At 49.7% G+C, this 28,000-nt stretch overlaps 3 protein-coding genes across 3 annotated transcripts; 1 reads left to right on the top strand and 2 right to left on the bottom strand.

Annotated features, from left to right (window-relative positions):
* Window positions 1-221: 221 nt before the first annotated feature.
* LOC148219902 (uncharacterized) lies at window positions 222-4,820 on the bottom strand. Its single transcript, XM_088157028.1, has 5 exons — window positions 4,766-4,820; window positions 2,017-2,121; window positions 1,251-1,376; window positions 771-918; window positions 222-606 (listed from the first exon to the last, which is right to left on the bottom strand). The coding sequence occupies exons 1-5, from the start codon at window positions 4,818-4,820 to the stop codon at window positions 222-224; spliced, it is 819 nt and encodes a 272-aa protein (XP_088013154.1).
* Window positions 4,821-7,144: 2,324 nt separating this feature from the next.
* LOC148219901 (uncharacterized) lies at window positions 7,145-10,572 on the bottom strand. Its single transcript, XM_088157027.1, has 6 exons — window positions 10,446-10,572; window positions 10,243-10,335; window positions 9,482-9,607; window positions 8,917-8,969; window positions 8,369-8,478; window positions 7,145-7,568 (listed from the first exon to the last, which is right to left on the bottom strand). The coding sequence occupies exons 1-6, from the start codon at window positions 10,570-10,572 to the stop codon at window positions 7,145-7,147; spliced, it is 933 nt and encodes a 310-aa protein (XP_088013153.1).
* Window positions 10,573-23,552: 12,980 nt separating this feature from the next.
* On the top strand, window positions 23,553-27,416 carry LOC148219900 (uncharacterized). Its single transcript, XM_088157026.1, has 6 exons — window positions 23,553-23,593; window positions 24,597-24,805; window positions 25,517-25,621; window positions 26,262-26,387; window positions 26,720-26,867; window positions 27,032-27,416. Exons 1-6 carry the CDS (start codon window positions 23,553-23,555, stop codon window positions 27,414-27,416), a joined length of 1,014 nt encoding a protein of 337 aa, XP_088013152.1.
* Window positions 27,417-28,000: the final 584 nt, after the last annotated feature.

Genomic DNA, 28,000 nt, shown 5'->3' with positions numbered 1-28,000 from the left:
GTCACTCCTCACCAGCACGTCCCTATTCTGCTGCAGGAAAGCCTTGTTGATGGCCATTGCTTGGAAAGCAAGCTGAGGCTGGCACAAACAGGTCCTGCACTGCAGTGCAGGTTTCTCATAGCTCCACTCTCAGCTCCGGCACTGCCTGCACCTCTGTGCCTTCCACCCAACAGAAACAGCTACAACAGGCAAGAACTTTTTGCTTTTAGAAATATATTTATTTAAACACTTTCTCTAAAATAACCTTTGTCCTCTAATATAAAGTGTTCCTGCTGGCGCTGGTAGCAAAAGGACAAGGATGGTGTGGGCTGAGGTGAGTCCAGGGAAATCCAGTGGTCCTGTGAAGAGGCACCATCAGCCAGAGCACAGAAAGGACACGTGGGCAGAGGTGAAGGGTCTGCACCCATGTTCTTGTACAGCTGGGCAAGCTCTGCTGCAAAGACCTCAGGAAATAGGTGGCAGCTGTCCCCGGACCTGTTGTCTTGGGCTATCTCGTCCCTTCCTGGTCCTTCTCCTGACTCTCCTTCGCCTTCACCTCTAGACTGGTGTGCCCAGGAAGAGTCAGTGTAAACTTCTCTTGCTGCTTCTATGTCTTCCTGGGTCCTCCTGTAGAAACAGATTTCCAAAAAGACTCCTCATAGATAGGAATTTAGAGCACATTTCAAGGATTGCCCTGCAGAGGTTTCTGCAGAGCAGTGCCCCAGGAGCTGCCTTGGCACTCCAGCATCGTGCAAACACTTCATTGCTAATGGCAGCAATAAATAACTCACATGTGTCTCTTCAGGAGCACGCACATGACTATATATCCAGACAGTGCCCCAAGCAGAAGCAAAGCTGAGGCTGCTATGATCCCTAGGATGTAGTATTTGCTTGGGTCACACTGTCCATCAGTCTCGGCTTTTTGCCCATGACCTGAGCCTGGCAGGAGAAAAGACAATGCAAGAGACAATGTTTGTGCTATGCACTGGGGATAATCTCAGAGTGTGCTTCAGGTGTCCAAGAATTACTGTCTTCAGAGATCAATTCCTCTGGCTCTCATGTCTTAGCACCAGGGAACAAGAGGAATCCCCTCAAGTTCTCACGGAGGAGAGCCCAGTGAGTGCCAGGGAGCAGAACTGCCCCCTGTCTTTTCCTCTGGGCTGCAGGTCAGGACCGTGTGCTGGGCACCTGCAATTCATCTCTGGAGAGCACTGCAGGGATGCAGCAGAAATGCTGTTCTTTTCCCGTGACAGAATCTCCCAAGCACTGACCTGAATATCGCTCATCTTCACCAAGTGTACCAGGGTCCATTATTGGTTCTGTTTCTTCATCTGAACCTGGTACGCTGATACTTTCTTCCAGAGGAAAGGTCTCCAGCACAGTCTCAGAATCTGTCTCTTCAGAGAAAACAGGGGACATTTTAAACACAAGTCACTGTCCCTTACCAGGAGCACGGTACAATGGCCTGGGCATTCTGACAAGTGACAATGAGGACCCTGCTGTCCCAAAACACAAGAGGAAACCACAGCCACAGATTCTGCAATGCAAAAAGAAATGCAGACCCAAACCTCCCAAGACTTAATCAACAAATCCCACACAAGGAATCCCTTCAGGTTCACACTCAGATTTGGGAGTCCAGCTTCATCCCATCCCTGATCCTGAGGTTTGGCAGGGGAGCCAAGATTTCATGGGATATCATTTCTGCCTCGATGCTGTGCCAAGTGTGGGGCAAACACTAATCCAGCACAGGCCTTTTCCCAACATCTGGACGCCAGTGTCTACACACAGCAGATCTGGCCAGTAATAGTACAACTGCAACTGCAGCAGGAGATGCCCCTGGCAATCATCTGGAAGCACAACTGGGAGCAGACACTGTGCTGGACCATCCCTATGGCTCACCCCAGGAGGTGTGAAATGGAGCATCCCTGCAGCAAGATTCTGACTGTGCTTCTGGCTGTCCAGGATACAGCACATCCCTACAGGAACCAAAAGCTCAGCTTCCTAGGTCCCAGGGTTAACAGAGTGGGATGTACTGACCAGATGGGGCTTCATCCAAGGCTGGCAGGAGCTCCTCTGCAACTTCAGGGAGTCCTTCAGGGAATCCTTCAGGAAATCCTTCAGGAACATTTCCATGATCCTTTCCTATGTTACATGTATACAAGGATGTTAACAAACCTAGGGATGTTTACCACGAATAACACAGGGAAAAGGAGTGCCCATTCTTGTGAAGGCAGTAGAGACTGACTACTCACGCTTGAAATACCAGCTGGGAATTAGCATGGAATGTGTCTCTAGTTCAGAGACTGGAAGAGCACTCTCTCTGTCCACAACTACAAGCAAACATCCAGAAGTTGTTACTGTCACATGCACTGCCCTCATGGTCACACCTCAAGACCTGGTTGTGTAAGGTACTGACAGGGCATGCATAGGCAGGTCTGTATTCACACAGTGGCCAGGGCGTGTGGCTGCCTTTGGGACACTGAGCTGGCAGCTCTCACATGAAGTGAAAAGCTTCTGGACATGCCCACACGCCCTGGGGGCAGGTCAGCCATAGATCGTGGCCTGGAGGCTGGATAACCAGACGTGAGTGATGGATAACGACAGGTGAGCGATGGATAACCAGAGGTGAGTGATGAATAACTCAATGCTGAAGATTCTGGGCCTGAACTACCCCTCCCAACCTGTCTGCACCTTAAGAAACTCTCTCCGTGATGCACCCTGAAGCAGCTACAGTACCTCTCATCTCCCCAGGTGTGTCTGCCCCGCTGCCTACACCATGGTGGCTTCCTGGCTCAGCTGGCCATGGCCTGACTGCCACCAGCCAGGGATCTGTGCTGGCCCCTGCCTGCCTACCTGTTCCCTGCCCAGGTATTGGAGCACTCTGGACATTCTGGGTTTGCAGGGCCAGGAGAAAGAGGAGCAGGAGGTAGTGGGTCAGGACCATGATCCCCCCAGCTCGCAACATTCTGCTGCCTCCACTGCCACCACTGCTGCTGCAGTGTTGCCCAGAGGGAGCACTGAAGAGCACAGGAGGGCTCTGGAATCTCACATCAAATGGAGCTCTGTGATGTCATAGCAAAGCGGTGTCTGTGAAGCCCACAGGGTATGCCCACGTTGCTTGTGATTTCATGCACCTTCCCTTTACAGAATGTCCTTATTTTGCATAGGACTGGAAGGAGCACAAGTAGACAAATTTTGATCTATTCTGCAAGACAGCTATGTGAATAGGAATGCAGAGGCGCTCTGATTTTGCATCCCAGACATCGCGATCAAAAGCCCTATATGAAGGCTGCATTACACAACCCAATTGCAGTTGACTTTCTTTGGTATTAATTTTGTCTGTCTGCATTCTGGCAAGAAGCCTGCTTTTCCCAATACTTCTGCTATAGTTTCATGACATTCGTAGGCAGCACTGCTTCCCTCAGCTACCATCATTCTGACATGAGTGTGAACTGCTCAGACTTCTCCCAAGTGAACCCTTGTTTACTGGCTTTCCTCTTCAAATCCTGATTAAAGTGCTCTGAAGGAGCCCCACTAGCTCCTAAGCCATGGCCATTTTTCCCTTTGAGACTGGTGTAGCCCATGTGCCACCATCGGGCCTGGTGTGCTGTAGGGCATCCCACGGTAAAACCCCCCCACTTCTGCTGGGAACACCAGAGTGCCAGGTATTCACCTCTAGAACCAGCCTGTGTGTGGTTCACAGCAAGGGGCAGATGTAAATACTACCTGTGCCCCAGATGTCTCAAGCAGTCGTCCAGAGGCCCTGAGCTCCCTCTTGCTTGTTCTCAGATGCCATGAGGCACTGCCATGGGACACACACGATTGTTACAAATTTACCGCAATCAGGTAGGCCAGTCAATAAGGCAATTTATTAATTCGCTGATAAAGAACGGGCAAGCAGTGCTGGGGACGCAGGGAGTTTTTGCTCTATCAACACATCCGTCCTACCCTTGGTCACTGTCCCTTTTGTAGGCACTACCTGCTGGAGTCATGTTGTGCTTACTGTGCTGGGGTACAAGCCCGAGCAAGCCCAAACTTGTTGGCCAGCACTTTAAGCAGCAGTGGCTACAAGCCGCCACTATGTGTGGATAAGGCTCGAACATGTTCTTAGGTTACAGTCCTAGCAAGCAGGTAACACCAGCAACAAGTCTGTTCATGTTCACACAAGCCCACGTTTTCTGTATGCATAAAAACTGGATGCAATTCATAATTATAGCGGCAAAACAATAAAATACATAAAAAACACAAAGCCAGCAATTTACAGCAAAGTGATTTAAACAAATATAATGAAATCATTAGATTTTCCTGTGTCTCATGTCCATGTTGAACTTTGGATTTAATTATTTTTGTTTATATTGGTCTCATGGTGTATTTTCATAATGACACGAATCACTATGTAACATATGACACAATGGTGTCAGTTCCCACAGATAGGAATTAACACAGGCGGCCTTGTAGCTAGGCATCTCTTCTGAGAAGGAAATACTCATGATTTATGTGTGCCAGGAACCCTAGGCTCAGAACCTCCTGCAAGGTCCTACGGAGCGAGGACCTTTGGCATGATTGCCCAGGAAGCACCAGGCAAAACCCAGGCTTTTATAGGCACAAGCACAGAGGCACTGACAGCTTTCCACCTCTGGGATGTCACCAAGGCCCATAAGCAGTCTCCAGCAGACAAGCTGCATAAACTCGGCCAGTGCCATCCTCTGGAATCAGGCACACCTTGAAGGCTGCAGCACACAGTGAGCCGTACCGGCCTGGGGGGGTCACTCCGGGATATTTTCACGCAGAACCCAGGCAGGCTGCCCAGGCTTGCCCTCGGTGTTGGCTCTGGGCGCCATCTCGGGGCCTCCATTCCTGCTCGAGGGGAGGCACGGATGAACATTGCCCTTCTCTGTTCCTTAGCCCGCTGTACACCCAGTCTCTCCCTTAATGCCCTCCACAGCATCGTGCTGCTCGGCGGTTCGTCACCAGCTGTGGGACCGGTGTCCCCAGACCATCTGTGGTGCTCCTGAAGCCGCCTGCCACGGGTGGCACGGCAGGGAGGCAGCGCTGCCCCCAACCCGCGGCTTCCTTGGCCCTCGCTGCCGCCATTTCGCAGGGGGCCGTGAGGGGCGGGCACGGGGCTCTGGGGCTGTGCCGGCCCCGCCTCCCGGGCCGCGGCTCCGGCTGCTTGCGCTGGCTCGGAGCGGCCCCGCTCCGGCCCCAGGGCCGAGGAGGGCCCTGTCCCGGGCCCGATTCGCCGCTGTGGTGCTGCTGCGGGAGAGCTCCCCGCTGTGTCCCGGCTGCAGGGAACGGCTGCCGGGCCACTTCGCCTGGGAGTGTGAGCTCAGCGTGGCGCAGGGAGCAGAGCCGAGAGTTTAATACAGACAGAAGAGATAGGGGCAGGAAGCCGAACTGAGAGACAACGAGAGAAAAAAGCGGGCAGGGAACGGGAGCAGAGGTGCAGGAAGAGGCAGCAGGGACAGAGGAAGGAAGAGAAGCAGAATGAGCAGGACGGAGCAGAGTCTGGGGTAGGGAGGAATGGACACTGTTGGAGAAGCTTTGGAGAAGCAGCAAGACAGGGAGTGGGAAAGAACAGGGATATAGTGAGAAACGAAATGAGTGTCAACTGGATGGAGCAGCACACTAGGAGAAACCATGGACGACGTTCACTGCCTCCCATTGAATCCAGAGATATTTTCCTACTGGAGTGGCATGTTGGCATGTCAGCTCTCTCAGAAGCAGCCAAGGCTTTTCAGGAATGGCAGTGCAGGGCATGAGCCTGCATGTGTCCCACAGCTCTCAGTTCACATGTGCATCTGCAGGGCTGCAAGTGTGCATGTCTATATGACAAGAATTTGTGAGGCTTGATTCAAGGGTTGAGGCAAAGCTCTCTTCAGAAAACAGCCTTGGGCTGCCCTCTAGGATGTCAAAATCTCAGAGGCTGCTGAGAGGCCCATGAGAGACAGCCCAGAGGTGGAGCTGGAGCTGCTGTGGAGAGGACAGGGACAAGAGTGAGTAGCTCAGTGGCTCCTCTTCATCACTTCTAAGGAATTAGCATTGTCTAAGGACAACCTTTACTGCCTGATGCAGAATTACACAAAAGCCCACAGTGTCCAGAGATGCCTTCAAGCATCTTTCTGGCAATTGCTGCTGGCAATGTCCTCCTCACACACTGCAGGTGACAGTCAGCCTCAGAGAGCTGTGCCGCCGGGTTTCTTGGACAACAGCTTTGCTGCACTCACAGCGCCAGCTCTGGCTGTAGATGGCCAAGCAGGAGCGGCACGAGAAAAGGCCTGGACGACGACAGTGAATCTGTCTCCTGAGCCCAAGACAGCAATTCCCTGACATGTTTTTTTCTTGCACTGCCTTGTTTTCTTCATCTGAGACAGGCACTCTGGTGCTTCTTTCCACGTAGCAAGCCTCCTTCTTCATAAGCTTACATTCCATCACTTTAGAAATCAACCAGGAAATACAGAAGTGTATTTTGTCTCATTCTTTACTCCCAGAAATAAAACTAAACTCAAGTCCCAAATAGCGATTAAAAAGCCATGAGAAACCTGCCACTGCCACACTCATTCAAGCAAAACTCCACAGCACATTTCCTCTGCTTTGTTCCACCTATGGCTTTTTTCCCATTGTGAGTGGGGAAAAACTGTCATTTTTATTACAATTGTTGTCTCTGTTACAAATTCCATTTTTAATACTACTTCTGTGACTAATATCACATTTCCTCCTCTCTGTATCTCACCCAGCCCAGCTCCATCTTTCTGCTCTTTGATGGTCTCTGAGCCCTGTGGGGGGAACTGCCACAACCCCCAAGACCTAAGGCACCTTGTCAGGTGTAATTGTTGTGCTCAGCACTGGACAGCCACCCTATCCAGAACATCCTTCCCTCTCTGTCCAGACCATCCTGATTCAGGGCAGCATCCCAAATGAGCTCCTAGAGAAGCTTTAGCATGTCACTCCTCACCAGCACGTCCCTATTCTGCTGCAGGAAAGCCTTGTTGATGGCCATTGCTTGGAAAGCAAGCTGAGGCTGGCACAAACAGGTCCTGCACTGCAGTGCAGGTTTCTCATAGCTCCACTCTCAGCTCCGGCACTGCCTGCACCTCTGTGCCTTCCAACCCAACAGAAACAGCCACAACAGGCAAGAACTTTATGCTTTTAGAAATATATTTATTTAAACACTGTCTCTAAAATAACCTTTGTCCTCTAATATAAAGTGTTCCTGCTGGCGCTGGTAGCAAAAGGACAAGGATGGTGTGGGCTGAGGTGAGTCCAGGGAAATCCAGTGGTCCTGTGAAGAGGCACCATCAGCCAGAGCACAGAAAGGACACGTGGGCAGAGGTGAAGCGTCTGCACCCATGTTCTTGTACAGCTGGGCAAGCTCTGCTGCAAAGACCTCAGGAAATAGGTGGCAGCTGTCCCCGGACCTGTTGTCTTGGGCTATCTCGTCCCTTCCCGGTCCTTCTCCTGACTCTCCTTCGCCTTCACGTCTAGACGGACGATAGCGTGCCCAGGAAGTGACGCGGCCCGCCTTCTCCACCCTGTACCGACTCGCCCAGCTATCTCCTGAAGGCAAGGCCAGCGCCAAGAGTGGCCCGCTTCCAGGATTAAGGGAAACCCGGAATGTGGGTAGGGCTCTGAACCCTAAGGGCCCTACATGCGTCCGGGGAGGAGCAAAGCATCGAGAGAGAGTCCTTCTGAGGTTCCGGGGAAGCAGGATTTACTGAGGGAAGGAGGACAACTGAGATCGAGGCAGGGGAACCACAAAAGGCACGGAACACAGCTTTGCAGCAACTTAAATAGGGGCCCTCCCCCAAGGGAGGGTACAATACAGAACCAATCGCTACAGTTTGGGGGTGTAACATAAGGCGGGGCTGATTATACATAAAACCAATAGGGGGAAACATAGGCGGAGAAATACATGTAACATCCAATCATATGCTAAGAAATGATGACTGATACAGAAGATGCTAGAAGGATAGGAGGGGCTAGGAGGGATTGACAATCTCCGGGGCAGGGACTAGAATGAAGAACAGGGAATGTATTGGAAGGTGGGTTGGGACATGGGTTGATTGATCAAGGGAAGGCGGGAATTAGGGCAACTGAATTATAACTGGGGAGGGAGGGCGTACAAACAATGGAACAAACCATGTAATAACAATAAAATAACGCAATACAACAAGGAAGATTCAGTGTAAACTTGTCTTGGTGCTTCTATGTCTTCCTGGGTCCTCTTGTAGAAACAGATTTCCAAAAAGACTCCTCATAGATAGGAATTTAGAGCACATTTCAAGGATTGCCCTGCAGAGGTTTCTGCAGAGCAATGCCCCAGGAGCTGCCTTGGCACTCCAGCATCGTGCAAACACTTCATTGCTAATGGCAGCAATAAATAACTCACATGTGTCTCTTCAGCAGCACGCACATGACTATATATCCAGACACTGCCCCAAGCAGAAGCAAAGCTGAGGCTGCTATGATCCCTAGGATGTAGTATTTGCTTGGGTCACACTGTAATGAACGAGGCCAGAGCTTTTAGCTGAAAGTCATCCGGTCTTTTAAAACAGAGTAACAACTTTCTTGTAAAAGAGGCACTCCTTTATTCAAATGCGCTGTAGAAAACGGAGGACCCGAGATAAGCTCGAGTCCCCTCGCAGCAGGCCGGAAAACGAAACAAATGTGTCGAACCCCCGACACACCGGGCACTCCCTCGGAACAAACTCCTCAGGAGACCAACCGGCAGGAGTCTGACAGCCCCTTTTATAGCCGACCCTTGGGTCCAGGATTGGTGGGGTTTAGATCCCCGTGATAATTGGTCCGTTTTGGGGGCTTTTATTGGTCCTTATCACGGTTCATTCTTGTCCAACCATTCTCTCGGGGCGGCGGGTGACTTGACCGCTCCTTCCGTCAATCTTTCTCGTGGCGCTGATGTCACTGCACTGACCTCACTCTCGAGATGTTACCACGCCCCTCAGGAACAACACCCACGCCACCGTGGACCCCTTTAAACGTTTAACAAACATTACTTTAACTTACTGTAACATTTCAACTAACTTGAAACACAATTAACTTCTTCAACACTTAACTTAGAAAATTAACAACCTTAACTTGTAACACACTAACTAAATTTTACCCATAACACCACTGTCCATCAGTCTCGGCTTTTTGCCCATGACCTGAGCCTAGCAGGAGAAAAGACAATGCAAGAGACAATCTTTGTGCTATGCACTAGGGATAATCTCACAGTGCGCTTCAGGTGTCCAAGAATTACTGTCTTCAGAGATCAATTCCTCTGGCTCTCATGTCTTAGCACCAGGGAACAAGAGGGATCCCCTCAAGTTCTCACGGAGGAGAGCCCAGTGAGTGCCAGGGAGCAGAACTACCCCCTGTCTTTTCCTCTGGGCTGCAGGTCAGGACCGTGTGCTGGGCACCTGCAATTCATCTCTGGAGAGCACTGCAGGGATGCAGCAGAAATGCTGTTCTTTTCCCGTGACAGAATCTCCCAAGCACTGACCTGAATATCGCTCATCTTCACCAAGTGTACCAGGGTTCATTATTGGTTCTGTTTCTTCATCTGAACCTGGTACGCTGATACTTTCTTCCAGAGGAAAGGTCTCCAGCACAGTCTCAGAATCTGTCTCTTCAGAGAAAACAGGGGACACTTTAAACACAAGTCACTGTCCCTTACCAGGAGCACGGTACAATGGCCTGGGCATTCTGACAAGTGGAACTGAGGACCCTGCTGTCCCAAAACACAAGAGGAAACCACAGCCACAGATTCTGCAATGCAAAAAGAAATGCAGACCCAAACCTCCCAAGACTTAATCAACAAATCCCACACAAGGAATCCCTTCAGGTTCACACTCAGATTTGGGAGTCCAGCTTCATCCCATCCCTGATCCTGAGGTTTGGCAGGGGAGCCAAGATTTCATGGGATATCAGCCTCGATGCTGTGCCAAGTGTGGGGCAAACACTAATCCAGCACAGGCCTTTTCCCAACATCTGGACGCCAGTGTCTGCACACAGCAGATCTGGCGAGTAATAGTACAACTGCAACTGCAGCAGGAGATGCCCCTGGCAATCATCTGGAAGCACAACTGGGAGCAGACACTGTGCTGGACCATCCCTACGGCTCACCCCAGGAGGTGTGAAATGGAGCATCCCTGCAGCAAGACTCTGACTGTGCTTCTGGCTGTCCAGGATACAGCACATCCCTACAGGAACCAAAAGCTCAGCTTCCTAGGTCCCAGGGTTAACAGAGTGGGATGTACTGACCAGATGGGGCTTCATCCAAGGCTGGCAGGAGCTCCTCTGCAACTTCAGGGAGTCCTTCAGGAAATCCTTCAGGAACATTGCCATAATCCTTCCCTATGTTACATGTATACAAGGATGTTAACAAACCTAGGGATGTTTACCACGAATAACACAGGGAAAAGGAGTGCCCATTCTTGTGAAGGCAGTAGAGACTGACTACTCACGCTTGAAATACCAGCTGGGAATTAGCATGGAATGTGTCTCTAGTTCAGAGACTGGAAGAGCACGCTCTCTGTCCACAACTACAAGCAAACATCCAGAAGTTGTTACTGTCACATGCACTGCCCTCATGGTCACACCTCAAGACCTGGTTGTGTAAGGTACTGACAGGGCATGCATAGGCAGGTCTGTATTCACACAGTGGCCAGGGCGTGTGGCTGCCTTTGGGACACTGAGCTGGCAGCTCTCACATGAAGTGAAAAGCTTCTGGACATGCCCACACGCCCTGGGGGCAGGTCAGCCATAGATCGTGGCCTGGAGGCTGGATAACCAGACGTGAGTGATGGATAACGACAGGTGAGCGATGGATAACCAGAGGTGAGTGATGAATAACTCAATGCTGAAGATTCTGGGCCTGAACTACCCCTCCCAGCCTCTCTGCACCTTAAGAAACTCTCTCCGTGATGCACCCTGAAGCAGCTGCAGTCCCTCACATCTCCCCAGGTGTGTCTGCCCCGCTGCCTACACCATGGTGGCTTCCTGGCTCAGCTGGCCATGGCCTGACTGCCACCAGCCAGGGCTCTGTGCTGGCCCCTGCCTGCCTACCTGCTCCCTGCCCAGGTATTGGAGCACTCTGGACATTCTGGGTTTGCAGGGCCAGGAGAAAGAGGAGCAGGAGGTAGTGGGTCAGGACCATGATCCCCCCAGCTCGCAACATTCTGCTGCCTCCACTGCCACCACTGCTGCTGCAGTGTTGCCCAGAGGGAGCACTGAAGAGCACAGGAGGGCTCTGGAACCTCACATCAAATGGAGCTCTGTGATGTCATAGCAAAGCGGTGTCTGTGAAGTCCACAGGGTATGCCCACGTTGCTTGTGATTTCATGCACCTTCCCTTTACAGAATGTCCTTATTTTGCATAGGACTGGAAGGAGCACAAGTAGACAAATTTTGATCTATTCTGCAAGACAGCTATGTGAATAGGAATGCAGAGGCGCTCTGATTTTGCATCCCAGACATCGCGATCAAAAGCCCTATATGAAGGCTGCATTACACAACCCAATTGCAGTTGACTTTCTTTAGTATTAATTTTGTCTGTCTGCATTCTGGCAAGAAGCCTGCTTTTCCCAATACTTCTGCTATAGTTTCAATGACATTCGTAGGCAGCACTGCTTCCCTCAGCTACCATCATTCTGACATGAGCATAAACTGCTCAGACTTCTCCCAAGTGAACCCTTGTTTACTGGCTTTCCTCTTCCAATCCTGATTAAAGTGCTCTGAAGGAGTCCCACTAGCTCCTAAGCCATGGCCCTTTTTCCCTTTGAGACTGGTGTAGCCCATGTGCCACCATCGGGCCTGGTGTGCTGTAGGGCATCCCACGGTAAAACCCTCCCACTTCTGCTGACTGTCACCTGCAGTGTGTGAGGAGGACATTGCCAGCAGCAATTGCCAGAAAGATGCTTGAAGGCATCTCTGGACACTGTGGGCTTTTGGGGGGTTTTGTGTAATTCTGCATCAGGCAGTAAAGGTTATCCTTAGACAATGCTAATTCCTTAGAAGTGATGAAGAGGAGCCACTGAGCTACTCACTCTTGTCCCTGTCCTCTCCACAGCAGCTCCAGCTCCACCTCTGGGCTGTCTCTCATGGGCCTCTCAGCAGCCTCTGAGATTTTGACATCCTAGAGGGCAGCCCAAGGCTGTTTTCTGAAGAGAGCTTTGCCTCAACCCTTGAATCAAGCCTCACAAATTCTTGTCATATAGACATGCACACTTGCAGCCCTGCAGATGCACATGTGAACTGAGAGCTGTGGGACACATGCAGGCTCATGCCCTGCACTGCCATTCCTGAAAAGCCTTGGCTGCTTCTGAGAGAGCTGACATGCCAACATGCCACTCCAGTAGGAAAATATCTCTGGATTCAATGGGAGGCAGTGAACGTCGTCCATGGTTTCTCCTAGTGTGCTGCTCCATCCAGTTGACACTCATTTCGTTTCTCACTATATCCCTGTTCTTTCCCACTCCCTGTCTTGCTGCTTCTCCAAAGCTTCTCCAACAGTGTCCATTCCTCCCTACCCCAGACTCTGCTCCGTCCTGCTCATTCTGCTTCTCTTCCTTCCTCTGTCCCTGCTGCCTCTTCCTGCACCTCTGCTCCCGTTCCCTGCCCGCTTTTTTCTCTCGTTGTCTCTCAGTTCGGCTTCCTGCCCCTATCTCTTCTGTCTGTATTAAACTCTCGGCTCTGCTCCCTGCGCCACGCTGAGCTCACACTCCCAGGCGAAGTGGCCCGGCAGCCGTTCCCTGCAGCCGGGACACAGCGGGGAGCTCTCCCGCAGCAGCACCACAGCGGCGAATCGGGCCCGGGACAGGGCCCTCCTCGGCCCTGGGGCCGGAGCGGGGCCGCTCCGAGCCAGCGCAAGCAGCCGGAGCCGCGGCCCGGGAGGCGGGGCCGGTACAGCCCCAGAGCCCCGTGCCCGCCCCTCACGGCCCCCTGCGAAATGGCGGCAGCGAGGGCCAAGGAAGCCGCGGGTTGGGGGCAGCGCTGCCTCCCTGCCGTGCCACCCGTGGCAGGCGGCTTCAGGAGCACCACAGATGGTCTGGGGACACCGGTCCCACAGCTGGTGACGAACCGCCGAGCAGCACGATGCTGTGGAGGGCATTAAGGGAGAGACTGGGTGTACAGCGGGCTAAGGAACAGAGAAGGGCAATGTTCATCCGTGCCTCCCCTCGAGCAGGAATGGAGGCCCCGAGATGGCGCCCAGAGCCAACACCGAGGGCAAGCCTGGGCAGCCTGCCTGGGTTCTGCGTGAAAATGTCCCGGAGTGACCCCCCCAGGCCGGTACGGCTCACTGTGTGCTGCAGCCTTCAAGGTGTGCCTGATTCCAGAGGATGGCACTGGCCGAGTTTATGCAGCTTGTCTGCTGGAGACTGCTTATGGGCCTTGGTGACATCCCAGAGGTGGAAAGCTGTCAGTGCCTCTGTGCTTGTGCCTATGAAAGCCTGGGTTTTGCCTGGTGCTTCCTGGGCAATCATGCCAAAGTTCCTCGATCCGTAGGACCTTGCAGGAGGTTCTGAGCCTAGGGTTCCTGGCACACATAAGTCATAAGCATTTCCTTCTCAGAAGAGATGCCCAGCTACAAGGCCGCCTGTGTTAATTCCTATCTGTGGGAACTGACACCATTGTGTCATATGTTACATAGTGATTCGTGTCATTATGAAAATACACCATGAGACCAATATAAACAAAAATACTAAATCCAAAGTTCAGCATTGAAGTAAATAAGGGGCCAGGAGACCTGCTCCTTTTGAAAGGCCTTTATAGAATATCAGCTCTTTTATTGAGGATCAGCTGTGGGTGGGAGGCTCGAGGGGTTGCACACGCTGCCACTGCTCCCACTGGACACCACTGAGGAGGAGGTGCAAGTCGAATCTGCTGCTCGCGCTGCAGAGTCGGGGTTCCGTCCTCATCGGGGTTCCCAGGAACTCCCTTTGGCTCATGCAGTCTAGGGGTATCACACTTTCGTGGTGCTCTCTAGGTGAAGGAAGGAAGATGGAAACTCTCCATGAGTAGCTTGATGTTCTGCCCGCATATTAATGCCCCTTTTAGATCTAGTTCTCGTGCCTGATTGTTGCTTTTAGGAATTTTGGGTGTTAATCAAACTTCCTTCCGCATTAGCGCTGAGCGTCATGGGAGTCCCTCAGTTGGTTTATTAGGCGGTGTCAGCGGTTTGATGGGCAGGTGGGGAGCAGCGGAGGCCTTGCTCGACGGAAGGTAAGGGGGAAACTGGGGATACAAGAATTTCTGAGGGTGGGGGTACAACTTGGAACACAAAAGACTGAAACTGGGGAACACAGATTTAACGAGAACAGTTAAAAACAACTGGTAAGTAACAATACAACCCTTCAACAACACAACAAACCATACTCAACCAGGCAAGTGCCACAGCCCAAGGCCTTCTTAGGTTTATCCATTTCAGTCCCCCCTCTATTTCTTTGATCGGGCTTTTGCCCGCATCAAGTTGCTATTTCAGGTTCTCGGGAATATACTTTTCTTAACCTTTGGTATTGGTTATATATTCTTTTTGCTGTACTGAGCTCTCCTTCTTGGGACTCTAATATCATTATATTTGTGTGCTCCTGACTGGTCTATTCAGGAATCTGAAAGCTTGCTTGCACAGTGGCTGTTATAACCCAAATTAGGCAGGGGAGTAGGCAGGGGAGAAGCAGGAGACTGGCAAATGCACTTATTACTATAAATACTATCTTTTTCCACCAAGCCCCTTTAAAAGACCAGAAGTTTTCCCACCAATCTGTATTAATCAGGGGCTTCCATTCTTGGGTACGTACATATGCAATTTTCCGTATTTCTTTGGAGATGTTTCTGATTACATCGCTCTTGTCATCAATTTCAAGGCAACATTCGAATGAATTAAATTTTCCACAAATGCCACCTTCGTTGGCTAATAGGTAATCTACTGCCAACCTGACTTGGTAGACTACTGCCCTTGTCTGTGCCAGTTGATCACTGATACGATCAAGGGCTAGGGCTGTTTTGTTTGATATTATCTCAAGCACTGCTTGTAGCCTAATGATTCGATTTAACATATATATTGGGGTTCGGTACCCCCATGATCCATCTTGTGCCCAAGTTGCTGGTCCATATGTTTTTACTATTTCCTCGGGTGTCCAAATTTTGCCCTTCCATGTTTGAGTACTACCTAAATCGATTATAGTTCTCCTTTTTCGATTTTTTTCCTTTCAAATTATCGTACAATGGTACACCTAGATGGTTCCCTGATTCCCGTGGGAGCAGGAAGAAGGCTGGTTTGATGATCCCTACGGTGCAACTACCTGCCCAGTCTCCTGGCAGATGGGTGTAAGCCTTGTCCCCACAAATCCAGAATAGGTGTTTTGGGGCTTTCCAGGATGTGGTCTGGATATTAAAGGGGTATTCCCAATATTTAGATATTTCTCTGATTCCCCAGAAAGGGTTAATTCCTTTGTCAGCACATTCATATAGACTATACCCTTCATTATAGATGCACCCTGTTTTCTTCTTGCCAGTGGCCCAATATTTATCAGGCTCCCTAGGGATCCATTTTTGTTCTGATTCCTCTATCACCAAGTACCTTTTACAAGCCATCTTCCCTACAAATGTTTTATACCGTCTCCCTGTTCTCCTTATGCACTCCTCCCCGATTACCTTTGAGTTCAGATCCCATTGTTCTCTTCTCCTTTCCCCTTCATTTGGAGGTTCTTGTTTCATGGATTTCCACCTCAAGATGTCTACAGGTGCTAGACTTGTTCCCTTCCAGGGCCATATATCAGACATTTGTGTACTTCCACATACCCAACAATTTGTTATATTCAGTTCATGGCTGATTCTTTCTATCAAGTCGATGAATAAGTTTTTACCGAGGGGTTTATCCATTTCACCTCTATTCACGACAAGTGGTTTCTCCTTTATTAAGTCTGTGGCTCCTTCTGGATTGTCTGACTCTTCAAGACAGAACCACTCTCTGATAGGGCATTCCCCAGTCAAGTGCTGCTTAAAAGTGGCAGCATTTCTGGCAATCCAATATTGTTTCCCGTCTTCTTGACAGGTGGATAATTGTGTTATATCAAAACACGTGGGATTCACATGGGTGTGAACTCTTATGAGGGATTGTAGATTCTCCCCATCATAGATGGGGGAGTAGCATTTCGAGCAAGCTCCCTTTGTGGATTTTCCGATCAATAGGACTATTATCAGTCCTCCCAAGAGTCCAGTATGAACCATTTTGCTTGTGGGTAACCTCATGGATTCCCCTTGGTCTCACCTGGTCTTGCCTCTTATAAGGGTCAGGGAGTTCTTAGGCTCGATTGTGGAGTTTTTCCCTCGTTTACTCCCACTTCCTCATTAATTTCAATTAGCTTTTCCAGGATGTGCCCTATGGGAGACCTGTAACTTTATGTGCTAATGGTAAATGTTCTTAAAACCTCAACTCTCAGCCTAACAACAACTAGCACTTTTTGATAGTTTACAATACCAACTTATAACAACTTCTAACAATAGTTATAATTGCTATGGTTCCTTATGGTCCTCAACTGGTTTTTGGTTGCTTCCTTACAGTTATCTTGAACGTGTCCGGATCTCGAATGGTGACCCACTCGGAGGAGATCTCTGATGGTGTAGTAGAGCTCGACGGGTTAGTTGGGGGTGGTAGTGGTCCTTTTACTCTGGTAATATGCATCCAGCCCTTCTCCTGCATTCGCACTGTGGTGTGAGTGGTGAGCAGAACCTGGAATGGACCTTCAAATTTAGGGGTCAACGGGGTATTGTTCCAAGATTTAATTAAGACCCAGTCTCCTGGTTTTATTTGGTGCACATCAGTATCTAAGGGGGAGCTTTGAGGAAGATACCCTCTTTTCTTAAGATCTGTCAGTGTTTTTCCAATTGTCTGTATATATTCTCGAGTAGCTGCCTCTCCCTCTAAATAATCCCCGGTGCTATACGGGGTTAGTAAGAAGGGGAGTCCAAACATCATCTCATATGGTGAAGCCCCAATGTCAGACCGCGGTCGGGTCCGAATTCGCAGAAGGGCCAGGGGCAGAGCTTTTAGCCAATTCATTCCTGTCTCTGTGATCAATTTTGTTAACACGTTTTTGAGGGTCTTATTCATCCTCTCCACTCTCCCCGAACTCTGGGGATGCCAAGGTGTATGCAGCCGCCACTTGATACCTAATGCTTTGATGACATCATGTAAAATTTGAGCTATGAAATGGGGGCCCCGGTCTGAATCGATGTTATTCACTAGTCCATACCGGGGAACGATATGTTCTAGTAAGATTTGTATCACTACTTGCGCTGTCTCTTTCTTGGTAGGGAATGCTTCCACCCAATGGGTCAAGTGATCAACTATAACCAGTAAATGTTTGTACCCTTGTACTGGGGGCATTTCGGTAAAATCAACCTGTATGCTCTGAAAAGGTCTTAGTGCTATCTCCCTTCCACCTGGTGTAGTCTTCCTCATAGTCTTTTGATTTACTTTTTGGCATATTAGGCATCCCTCTGTCACTGCTTTTGCCAGACCGTACACCCCAACACATAGATGTTCTCTTAGGAAATGATCACATAGTCCCTGAGTACCCCAGTGAGTCAAGTTATGTATTTCTGCTAGCATTTTTCGAGCTAGGGCCTTATTTAGAAATTTCCGCCCATCTGGGGTTAACCGTTCTCCCTGCTTTCCTTGATGTAATCCTAACCTTTTTATTTCTCTCAGCTCATTCTCACTATATATTGGTTCTCTTCCTTCGTCAGCTGGTGTATTACTTAGATTAAAAATTTTTATTGGCTTCCCCGGGTTTTGGGCTGCTGATTTAGCAGCTTGATCAGCTGCCTGGTTGCCCCTTCCTTCAAAGGTGTCCCCTTTCTGATGGCCTCTGACATGTACCACCGCAATTTCCTTGGGCTTCATGAGAGACTCTAATACCGACTTGATTAGTTCTTTATGTATTAAATCCTTTCCCTTGGAATTTAGATAACCTCTTTCTTCCCAAATTTTTCCAAATGTGTGTACTATCCCAAAGGCATACCGCAAATCAGTGTAAATAGTACCCTGATCTTGTTCCAACAAGTCTAGTCCCCTTTTAAGAGCATAGACTTCACAACATTGGGCGGACCAATTTGAAGGTAACTTTTCTCTTTCTATGATTTTCAAACTCTCCCTTTCAATACCTTCTACCACCGCATATCCCGATATCCTTTTTCCCTCCACTACCCTGGATGATCCGTCAGTGAATAACACCCTCCCATATGGTAGGGGTGAGTCTTCGAGGTCTTCCCTTGTTTTTGTTTGTAAGTCTATGATCTCCAAACAGTCATGTTCTAGCTCGGATGTAGGCTCTCCTAGGAGGAATTGTGCAGGATTCAGGCTCTTGGATGTAGTTAATTCTAGATCACTAGCATTTATCAGAATAGCTTCATATTTCAGGATTCTGGGGTCAGTTAGCCATTGCTGGGCTCTTTGGCTCAATACTGTCTTAAGATCATGAGGTGTGTGCACAGTGATTTTTCCTTGCAGTGTTAGTTTTTGTGCTTCTTCTATAAGAATCGCTGTGGCTGCTATAGCTTGGAGGCAAGTTGGCCACCCCCTTGCGACTGGGTCTAAGAGTTTTGAAAGATATGCAATAGGCTTCCTATGCCCTCCCCACTCCTGGGTCAGTACACCATAGGCAATTCCCCCTTCTGCATTGATGAATAAATCGAACCTCTTCTTAAGGTCTGGAAGGCTTAGCACCGGGGCTGAGGATAATTTGGTCTTTAAATTCTCTAATTGTTCCTCATCCTCAGCCGTCCATTTCACTGGTTCAGGTTGGACTGGCTTTTCATATAAAAATTTAACATTCTGTGAATACTGTTCTATCCACAGCTTACAATACCCAAATAGGCCTAGTAATTTTCTTATGTCCCTTTTGGTCTTTGGTGATGGAATGGACAATATACCTGAGATTCTTTCAGGACTTAGTTTCTTATATCCTTCCCCAATAAGGTGTCCAAGGTAAGTAACTTGGGGTTCTACGAATTGCAATTTATTCTTAGACACTTTAAGACCTTTCCTTCCCAAGAAATTCAGAAGTTTAATACTGGTCTCTCTTACTTCATCCTGCCCTTTTCCTGATATTAGGAGATCATCTACATACTGCAGAATTTGTACTCCATCTTCAGGGGTAAATTGTCCTAATAATTCCTCCAATGCTTGTCCGAATAAGTTCGGAGACTCTGTAAAGCCTTGGGGGAGACGTGTCCATCTCAGTTGCTGCTTTCTCTGACTCTCGGGGCATTCCCATTCAAAGGCAAACCAATCCCGGCTTTCCTTAGCTAAGGGGCAAGCCCAAAAAGCATCTTTCAAATCTATCACTGTAAACCAAGCGTGGTCTCTAGGAATCTTACTCAGAAGAGTATATGGATTTGTTACTACTGGGTGCCTGGTGATTGTTCTTTTATTCACCTCCCTTAGATCTTGCACTAGCCTGAATTTGTCCTCTGTCTTCCTTATTGCTAGAATAGGGGTGTTGTGGGGAGACATGCAAGGTTCTAATATCCCCTCAGTTAATAAGTGTGTTATAATCGGTGCTAGTCCCCTCCTGCTTTCCACCGAAATAGGATACTGTTTAACTCTAATGGAGGACACTCCCTCTTGCATTTCTATCTTTATGGGTGGGATGTCTATATATCCATATTTCCCTTCTTCAGCCCATACCTCTGGCTCAACCTCATTTAGATCTTTTGTAGTCAATCTCATCATCTGAGCCACCATTCTACCTCCTTTTGGAAAAACTCCTACTCCGAACTGGACCTGTAGGTCCCTTCCAAGTAGCTTACCATCCAATTTAGGTAAATATATAAAATCAGCGACACATTGTCTTGAATTCCCTTTGATCTCTACATCCTCTATAATACAAGCTTTGAAGGGTTTTCCTTCTGCTCCTAAGACGTCACAAGTTCGTTTCCCAACTGTAGTTCCGGTTGGGAGCTGGTTAAGACTTGATCTATCAGCACCTGTATCAATCACAAACTCAAACTCATCATGATTGGGACCCACCTCTAACTTTACTATGGGCTCTTCTTGGTGTTTCATTGGGTCCCCTAATACATAGAGCCCATGACACCCCTAATCTTCATTGCCCTCCCCTTTCAACAGTCTCTCTAAAGCTTCTTGCTCCTTTGCAATAGCCTCATCAAAGGAGATCTTTTTGCAGAACCGCTTTATGTGGCCTACCTCTCCACAGTAAAAACATCTCCGGGGTTCTCCTGGTCTCTGGGGAACAGCCCTGGGTGGCATGGTCTTTCCTTTTCCTTCCCCAGATGGAGAACTTAGGGTTTCCCTCTCCTTGTGGGAAACATTGGCTCCTACACTCTCCCTAGCCACTGCCACCATAATCCTTGCCTTTGCTCTGTTTTTTTCTTCCTCCCTTCTTAGATAGACTCTTAAGGCTTCCCTTAGTAACTCATTTATCCCCTTCTCTTGCCAGTCCTCAAGTTTCTCCAACTTTTTCCTTATGTCTGGCCAAGACTTGGTGACAAACTGTAATCTCAAAAATACCTGACCTTCAGGGCTATCTGGATCTAAATTAGAATACTGCTGAAAGTTCTTTCTCAGTCTATTCAACCAAGCTGCCGGAGTCTCATCCTTTTCCTGGGCTCCATCAAAGGCTAGATTTGTATTATTACTCCGGGGAACTGATTCCTTGATACCTCTCACTATCAGATTTCTATAGTCTTCCATGTTCCTCCGGCCTTCATCTCGATTTGGATTCCATCCTGGGTCAACTACTGGTAGCTTATGGTCACCTGGGGGACCCATCCGATTCTCCCTATCCCAGATCCGTATTCCTGCTGTTCTGATCAGCCGAACCTCTTCGGGGTTAAAGAGTATACTCAAGATAGAATTCAATTCCCCCCATGTATAAATGTTTGGTCCTAAAAATTGGTCTATTTGATTAGAGATCCCTACGGGATCCTCAACTAGATTCCCCAGCTCTTTCCTGAAACTCCTAATCTCTGAGGCTGTTAGGGGTGCATTTACAAAACCCACTCCTCCAGCCATGCCACCCATCGGGACTTCCCTTAGAGGGAAGAGTTTCGTTTTTGACCAGGTGTTACAATAGGGCCCTCCTGGGGTTTCTAATACTTGGGATGAGGCCGGTAGTATAGGAGTCTGTTGGTCCTTGGGAGAAGAATCGGTACCAGAGGTTGACAAACCCTGCTCCCAGTTAGGGGGAGGTGCAGGGACTACAGATGGAGGAGGGGAAGAAACTAAATTAGAACTAGGGGGTATTGAAGATGGGATTGGAGAATAGAAGGGGTTAGTTTTTGAGAGGGTCGTGTTAAGCTGAGGTGGTAGAGGGGGTGTAATCATGGGAGATGCACCTGTTAGGGAGCTAGCTTGAGGAGAAATAGGGACCATAGTTTGGGGGAGCGGAGAAGGGTTTGCAGGTAAGACTGAGGGATTTGGAGGGGTAGCTTGGGGTATCACAGGGTAAGCAGGAGGAGGAGGTAAATGGTCAAGGGGATCCCATATATGGCTACTCCCTTCCTCTTTCTCTTCTTTACCCTTCTCTTTCTGTCCCTGAAGCTTACAAATTCTCGCTGTTTCACTCTCAGTTCTGTGTTTCTGCCAGCAGGCAGCATACAATATCTGCTCAGTGTTAGTATCTCCCTGAGCTCTCAAATATTGATTTAACTGTGAGCACATCCAAGGGTCTCTGGTCCCACACCATGGCCACTCTCCAGGTAGATCTAAGGTGGGCCAGACCTCTATACAATAATGAATCATTTTAACCTTATTCAGATCTTTAGTGGCCTCATTCATTTCCCATTGTTCTAACATTCGCCAAAGTGGGCTGTCTGGTGGGATATTTTTCACCTTTTTCTCCTCCTTTTCCTCTGAAGTTCTTCGCTTACTCATGCAAGCCCCCATTCTCACTAGGTATAGAACCAAAATAGTACGGTGCCCTTACCCCAACAGAAATTTTAAGATAGGGCAACACAAGTTATAAATGTCTTCCCAAATAAATTTTCTTAAACGTGCCCCCTTCTCGAACTCAAAATTTAAGACGGGCTACAAAAATCTTAATTTTTACTATCACTCCTAGTACCTCCTGGTACCCTCTCTCTCTCCTGCACCCCACGAGCACCCCGAAAGTAGTCCAGCAACCCGCCCTAGAGTTCCGGCAACTACCCCAGCCAATGCTCGGGCATACAGTACATGATCCACCCTCTCTTTCCCTGCTTCTAGGCCTCTCGTGCTCTGAGACCCCCCCTCAACTTTCGCTCCCTGCACCCCGACAGCCAGTCCAGACCGTAGCCTCAGCCAGTGCAGCTCTCTCACTCCAGTACCCCGACAGCTACCTCACCCCCTCCGCAGCCCTTTCAAAACAGTCGGGCTGCCAGTCCGTTCAGAACAGTTGGACTGCTACACTCACTCCACAGCCCTTTCAAAACAGTCAGGCTGCCAGTCCGTTCAGAACAGTTGGACTGCTACACTCACTCCGCAGCCCTTTCAAAACAGTCGGGCTGCCAGTACTGCCACACTCATACCTCACTATTCTGTAGCTTACTCCCTCCACTTCCCGCACCCTGACAGTTACCCCAGCCAATCCTTTCGGACCCCAGGCCGTAACTTCAGCCGGTACGGTACACGTTCCACACTGCTCTAGGCCTCCCACACGCTCGAAGTGACCCGAGCGGCCTACCCCTAAGTATTTCAAGGTGGGAAGGCCTATACCCTGCGACGTGCCACTCACTCCTTAAGTTTCCTCCGCATGCCCGGAGGGGGGCCCACTACGCCCCTGGAGACACCTCACGCGCTCAATAGGCCTTGGTAGGCCTCACTCGCTTCCCCCTGGTCCCGGCTGGCCCCCTCGCGGGAGTCCAGAACCGCGGTATGAGGGGTCCACAATCGCTCCAGGGGTCCGAGCTGCCGGCCTCCGTCTCAGTCACACACCATTCGCTCGTCTCCACCCCCGCCAGCGGTGGCTTACCAGTGCTCCTCAGTGCTGTCCCACGCTGTCCTCCGGGTCCGGGGTGGCCAGCTATCCTGGAGGCCCAAGGCCGGGTGGCGCCTTCCCGTCTGGGGTCCTCTTCAGGCGTGACAAATATCCCGGACGAGCCCCCAAGCTGAAGTAAATAAGGGGCCAGGAGACCTGCTCCTTTTGAAAGGCCTTTATAGAATATCAGCTCTTTTATTGAGGATCAGCTGTGGGTGGGGGGCTCGAGGGGTTGCACACGCTGCCACTGCTCCCACTGGACACCACTGAGGAGGAGGTGCAAGTCGAATCTGCTGCTCGCGCTGCAGAGTCGGGGTTCCGTCCTCATCGGGGTTCCCAGGAACTCCCTTTGGCTCATGCAGTCTAGGGGTATCACACTTTCGTGGTGCTCTCTAGGTGAAGGAAGGAAGATGGAAACTCTCCATGAGTAGCTTGATGTTCTGCCCGCATATTAATGCCCCTTTTAGATCTAGTTCTCGTGCCTGATTGTTGCTTTTAGGAATTTTGGGTGTTAATCAAACTTCCTTCCGCATTAGCGCTGAGCGTCATGGGAGTCCCTCAGTTGGTTTATTAGGCGGTGTCAGCGGTTTGATGGGCAGGTGGGGAGCAGCGGAGGCCTTGCTCGACGGAAGGTAAGGGGGAAACTGGGGATACAAGAATTTCTGAGGGTGGGGTACAACTTGGAACAAAAAAGACTGAAACTGGGGAACTCAGATTTAACGAGAACAGTTAAAAACAACTGGTAAGTAACAATACAACCCTTCAACAACACAACAAACCATACTCAACCAGGCAAGTGCCGCAGCCCAGGGCTTTCTTAGGTTTATCCATTTCATTATTGACTGGCCTACCTGATTGTGATAAATTTGTAACAATCGTGTGTGTTCCATGGCAGTGCCTCATGGCATCTGAGAACAAGCAAGAGGGAGCTCAGGGCCTCTGGACGACTGCTTGAGACATCTGGGGCACAGGTAGTATTTACATCTGCCCCGTGCTGTGAACCACACATAGGCTGTTTCTAGAGGTGAATACCTGGCACTCTGGTGTTCCCAGCAGAAGTGGGGGGGTTTTACCGTGGGATGCCCTACAGCACACCAGGCCCGATGGTGGCACATGGGCTACACCAGTCTCAAAGGGAAAAATGGCCATGGCTTAGGAGCTAGTGGGACTCCTTCAGAGCACTTTAATCAGGATTGGAAGAGGAAAGCCAGTAAACAAGGGTTCACTTGGGAGAAGTCTGAGCAGTTCACACTCATGTCAGAATGATGGTAGCTGAGGGAAGCAGTGCTGCCTACGAATGTCATGAAACTATAGCAGAAGTATTGGGAAAAGCAGGCTTCTTGCCAGAATGCAGACAGACAAAATTAATACCAAAGAAAGGTAATTGCAGTTGGGTTGTGTAATGCAGCCTTCATATAGGGCTTTTGATCGCGATGTCTGGGATGCAAAATCAGAGCGCCTCTGCATTCCTATTCACATAGCTGTCTTGCAGAATAGATCAAAATTTGTCTACTTGTGCTCCTTCCAGTCCTATGCAAAATAAGGACATTCTGTAAAGGGAAGGTGCATGAAATCACAAGCAACGTGGGCATACCCTGTGGGCTTCACAGACACCGCTTTGCTATGACATCACAGAGCTCCATTTGATGTGAGGTTCCAGAGCCCTCCTGTGCTCTTCAGTGCTCCCTCTGGGCAACACCGCAGCAGCAGTGGTGGCAGTGGAGGCAGCAGAATGTTGCGAGCTGGGGGGATCATGGTCCTGACCCACTACCTCCTGCTCCTCTTTCTCCTGGCCCTGCAAACCCAGAATGTCCAGAGTGCTCCAATACCTGGGCAGGGAGCAGGTAGGCAGGCAGGGGCCAGCACAGAGCCCTGGCTGGTGGCAGTCAGGCCATGGCCAGCTGAGCCAGGAAGCCACCATGGTGTGGGCAGCGGGGCAGACACACCTGGGGAGATGAGAGGGACTGTAGCTGCTTCAGGGTGCATCACGGAGAGAGTTTCTTAAGGTGCAGACAGGTTGGGAGGGGTAGTTCAGGCCCAGAATCTCCAGCACTGAGTTCTCCATCACTCACCTCTGGTTATCCATCACTCACCTGTCGTTATCCATCACTCACGTCTGGTTATCCAGCCTCCAGGCCACGATCTATGGCTGACCTGCCCCCAGGGCGTGTGGGCATGTCCAGAAGCTTTTCACTTCATGTGAGAGCTGCCAGCTCAGTGTCCCAAAGGCAGCCACACGCCCTGGCCACTGTGTGAATACAGACCTGCCTATGCATGCCCTGTCAGTACCTTACACAACCAGGTCTTGAGGTGTGACCATGAGGGCAGTGCATGTGACAGTAACAACTTCTGGATGTTTGCTTGTAGTTGTGGACAGAGAGCGTGCTCTTCCAGTCTCTGGACTAGAGACAGATTCCATGCTAATTCCCAGCTGGTATTTCAAGCGTGAGTAGTCAGTCTCTACTGCCTTCACAAGAATGGGCACTCCTTTTCCCTGTGTTATTCGTGGTAAACATCCCTAGGTTTGTTAACATCCTTGTATACATGTAACATAGGAAAGGATCATGGAAATGTTCCTGAAGGATTTCCTGAAGGATTTCCTGACGGATTACCTGAAGTTGCAGAGGAGCTCCTGCCAGCCTTGGATGAAGCCCCATCTGGTTAGTACATCCCACTCTGTTAACCCTGGGACCTAGGAAGCTGAGCTTTTGGTTCCTGTAGGGATGTGCTGTATCCTGGACAGCCAGAAGCACAGTCAGAATCTTGCTGCAGGGATGCTCCATTTCACACCTCCTGGGGTGAGCCATAGGGATGGTCCAGCACAGTGTCTGCTCCCAGTTGTGCTTCCAGATGATTGCCAGGGGCATCTCCTGCTGCAGTTGCAGTTGTACTATTACTCGCCAGATCTGCTGTGTGCAGACACTGGCGTCCAGATGTTGGGAAAAGGCCTGTGCTGGATTAGTGTTTGCCCCACACTTGGCACAGCATCGAGGCAGAAATGATATCCCATGAAATCTTGGCTCCCCTGCCAAACCTCAGGATCAGGGATGGGATGAAGCTGGACTCCCAAATCTGAGTGTGAACCTGAAGGGATTCCTTGTGTGGGATTTGTTGATTAAGTCTTAGGAGGTTTGGGTCTGCATTTCTTTTTGCATTGCAGAATCTGTGGCTATGGTTTCTTCTTGTGTTTCGGGACAGCAGGGTCCTCAGTGCCACTTGTCAGAATGCCCAGGCCATTGTACCGTGCTCCTGGTAAGGGACAGTGACTTGTGTTTAAAGTGTCCCCTGTTTTCTCTGAAGAGACAGATTCTGAGACTGTGCTGGAGACCTTTCCTCTGGAAGAAAGTATCAGTGTACCAGGTTCAGATGAAGAAACAGAACCAATAATGGACCCTGGTACACTTGGTGAAGATGAGCGATATTCAGGTCAGTGCTTGGGAGATTCTGCCATGGGAAAAGAACAGCATTTCTGCTGCATCCCTGCAGTGCTCTCCAGAGATGAATTGCAGGTGCCCAGCACACGGTCCTCACCTGCAGCCCAGAGGAAAAGACAGGGGGCAGTTCTGCTCCCTGGCACTCACTGGGCTCTCCTCCGTGAGAACTTGAGGGGATTCCTCTTGTTCCCTGGTGCTAAGACATGAGAGCCAGAGGAATTGATCTCTGAAGACAGTAATTCTTGGACACCTGAAGCACACTCTGAGATTATCCCCAGTGCATAGCACAAACATTGTCTCTTGCATTGTCTTTTCTCCTGCCAGGCTCAGGTCCTGGGCAAAAAGCCGAGACTGATGGACAGTGTGACCCAAGCAAATACTACATCCTAGGGATCATAGCAGCCTCAGCTTTGCTTCTGCTTGGGGCACTGTCTGGATATATAGTCATGTGCGTGCTCCTGAAGAGACACATGTGAGTTATTTATTGCTGCCATTAGCAATGAAGTGTTTGCACGATGCTGGAGTGCCAAGGCAGCTCCTGGGGCACTGCTCTGCAGAAACCTCTGCAGGGCAATCCTTGAAATGTGCTCTAAATTCCTATCTATGAGGAGTCTTTTTGGAAATCTGTGTCTACAGGAGGACCCAGGAAGACATAGAAGCACCAAGAGAAGTTTACACTGACTCTTCCTGGGCACACCAGTCTAGAGGTGAAGGCGAAGGAGAGTCAGGAGAAGGACCAGGAAGGGACGAGATAGCCCAAGACAACAGGTCCGGGGACAGCTGCCACCTATTTCCTGAGGTCTTTGCAGCAGAGCTTGCCCAGCTGTACAAGAACATGGGTGCAGACGCTTCACCTCTGCCCACGTGTCCTTTCTGTGCTCTGGCTGATGGTGCCTCTTCACAGGACCACTGGATTTCCCTGGACTCACCTCAGCCCACACCATCCTTGTCCTTTTGCTACCAGTGCCAGCAGGAACACTTTATATTAGAGGACAATGGTTATTTTAGAGACAGTGTTTAAATAAATATATTTCTAAAAGCATAAAGTTCTTGCCTGTTGTAGCTGTTTCTGTTGGGCGGAAGGCACAGAGGTTTAGACAGGGCCGGAGCTGAAAGTGGAGCTATGAGAAACCTGCACTGCAGTGCAGGACCTGTTTGTGCCAGCCTCAGCTTGCTTTCCAAGCAATGGCCATCAACAAGGCTTTCCTGCAGCAGAATAGGGACATGCTGGTGAGGAGTGACATGCTAAAGCTTCTCTAGGAGCTCATTTGGGATGCTGCCCTGAATCAGGATGGTCTGGACAGAGAGGGAAGGATGTTCTGGATAGGGTGGCTGTCCAGTGCTGAGCACAACAATTACACCTGACAAGGTGCCTTAGGTCTTGGGGGTTGTGGCAGTTCCCCCCACAGGGCTCAGATATAATCTATTTGGCAGAAAGAGATCATTCTCTTTAGCAGAAAGCTGGAGCTGGGCTGGGTGAGATACAGAGAGGAGGAAATGTGATATTAGTCACAGAAGTAGTATTAAAAATGGAATTTGTAACAGAGACAACAATTGTAATAAAAATGACAGTTTTTCCCACTCACAATGGGAAAAAAGCCATAG

The sequence above is a fragment of the Sturnus vulgaris genome, chromosome Z, assembly GCF_052056855.1.
Source record: "Sturnus vulgaris isolate bStuVul1 chromosome Z, bStuVul1.hap1, whole genome shotgun sequence".
In the NCBI taxonomy this organism is placed as follows: Eukaryota; Metazoa; Chordata; class Aves; order Passeriformes; family Sturnidae; genus Sturnus; species Sturnus vulgaris.
This window is presented reverse-complemented; position numbering and strand designations above follow the sequence as displayed.

Bases quoted from the DNA above. Each gene is read 5' to 3' on its own strand.
- LOC148219902 (XM_088157028.1), bottom strand. From the start codon at position 4,820: ATGGCGCCCAGAGCCAACACCGAGGGCAAGCCTGGGCAGCCTGCCTGG. The intron at 2,122-4,765 runs GTGAAAATATCC...CATGTAACATAG, and splicing joins GCAGCCTGCCTGGGTTCTGC to GAAAGGATCATGGAAATGTT. The intron at 1,377-2,016 runs GTCAGTACATCC...TTTTCTCTGAAG, and splicing joins CTTGGATGAAGCCCCATCTG to AGACAGATTCTGAGACTGTG.
- LOC148219900 (XM_088157026.1), top strand. From the start codon at position 23,553: ATGGGCAGGTGGGGAGCAGCGGAGGCCTTGCTCGACGGAAG. The intron at 23,594-24,596 runs GTAAGGGGGAAA...ATGACATCACAG, and splicing joins GAGGCCTTGCTCGACGGAAG to AGCTCCATTTGATGTGAGGT. The intron at 25,622-26,261 runs GTTAGTACATCC...TTTTCTCTGAAG, and splicing joins CTTGGATGAAGCCCCATCTG to AGACAGATTCTGAGACTGTG.
- LOC148219901 (XM_088157027.1), bottom strand. From the start codon at position 10,572: ATGAGGGCAGTGCATGTGACAGTAACAACTTCTGGATGTTTGCTTGTA. The intron at 8,970-9,481 runs GTCAGTGCTTGG...AAACGTTTAAAG, and splicing joins TGAAGATGAGCGATATTCAG to GGGTCCACGGTGGCGTGGGT. The intron at 8,479-8,916 runs GTGAGGTCAGTG...CGTTCATTACAG, and splicing joins GGCGTGGTAACATCTCGAGA to TGTGACCCAAGCAAATACTA.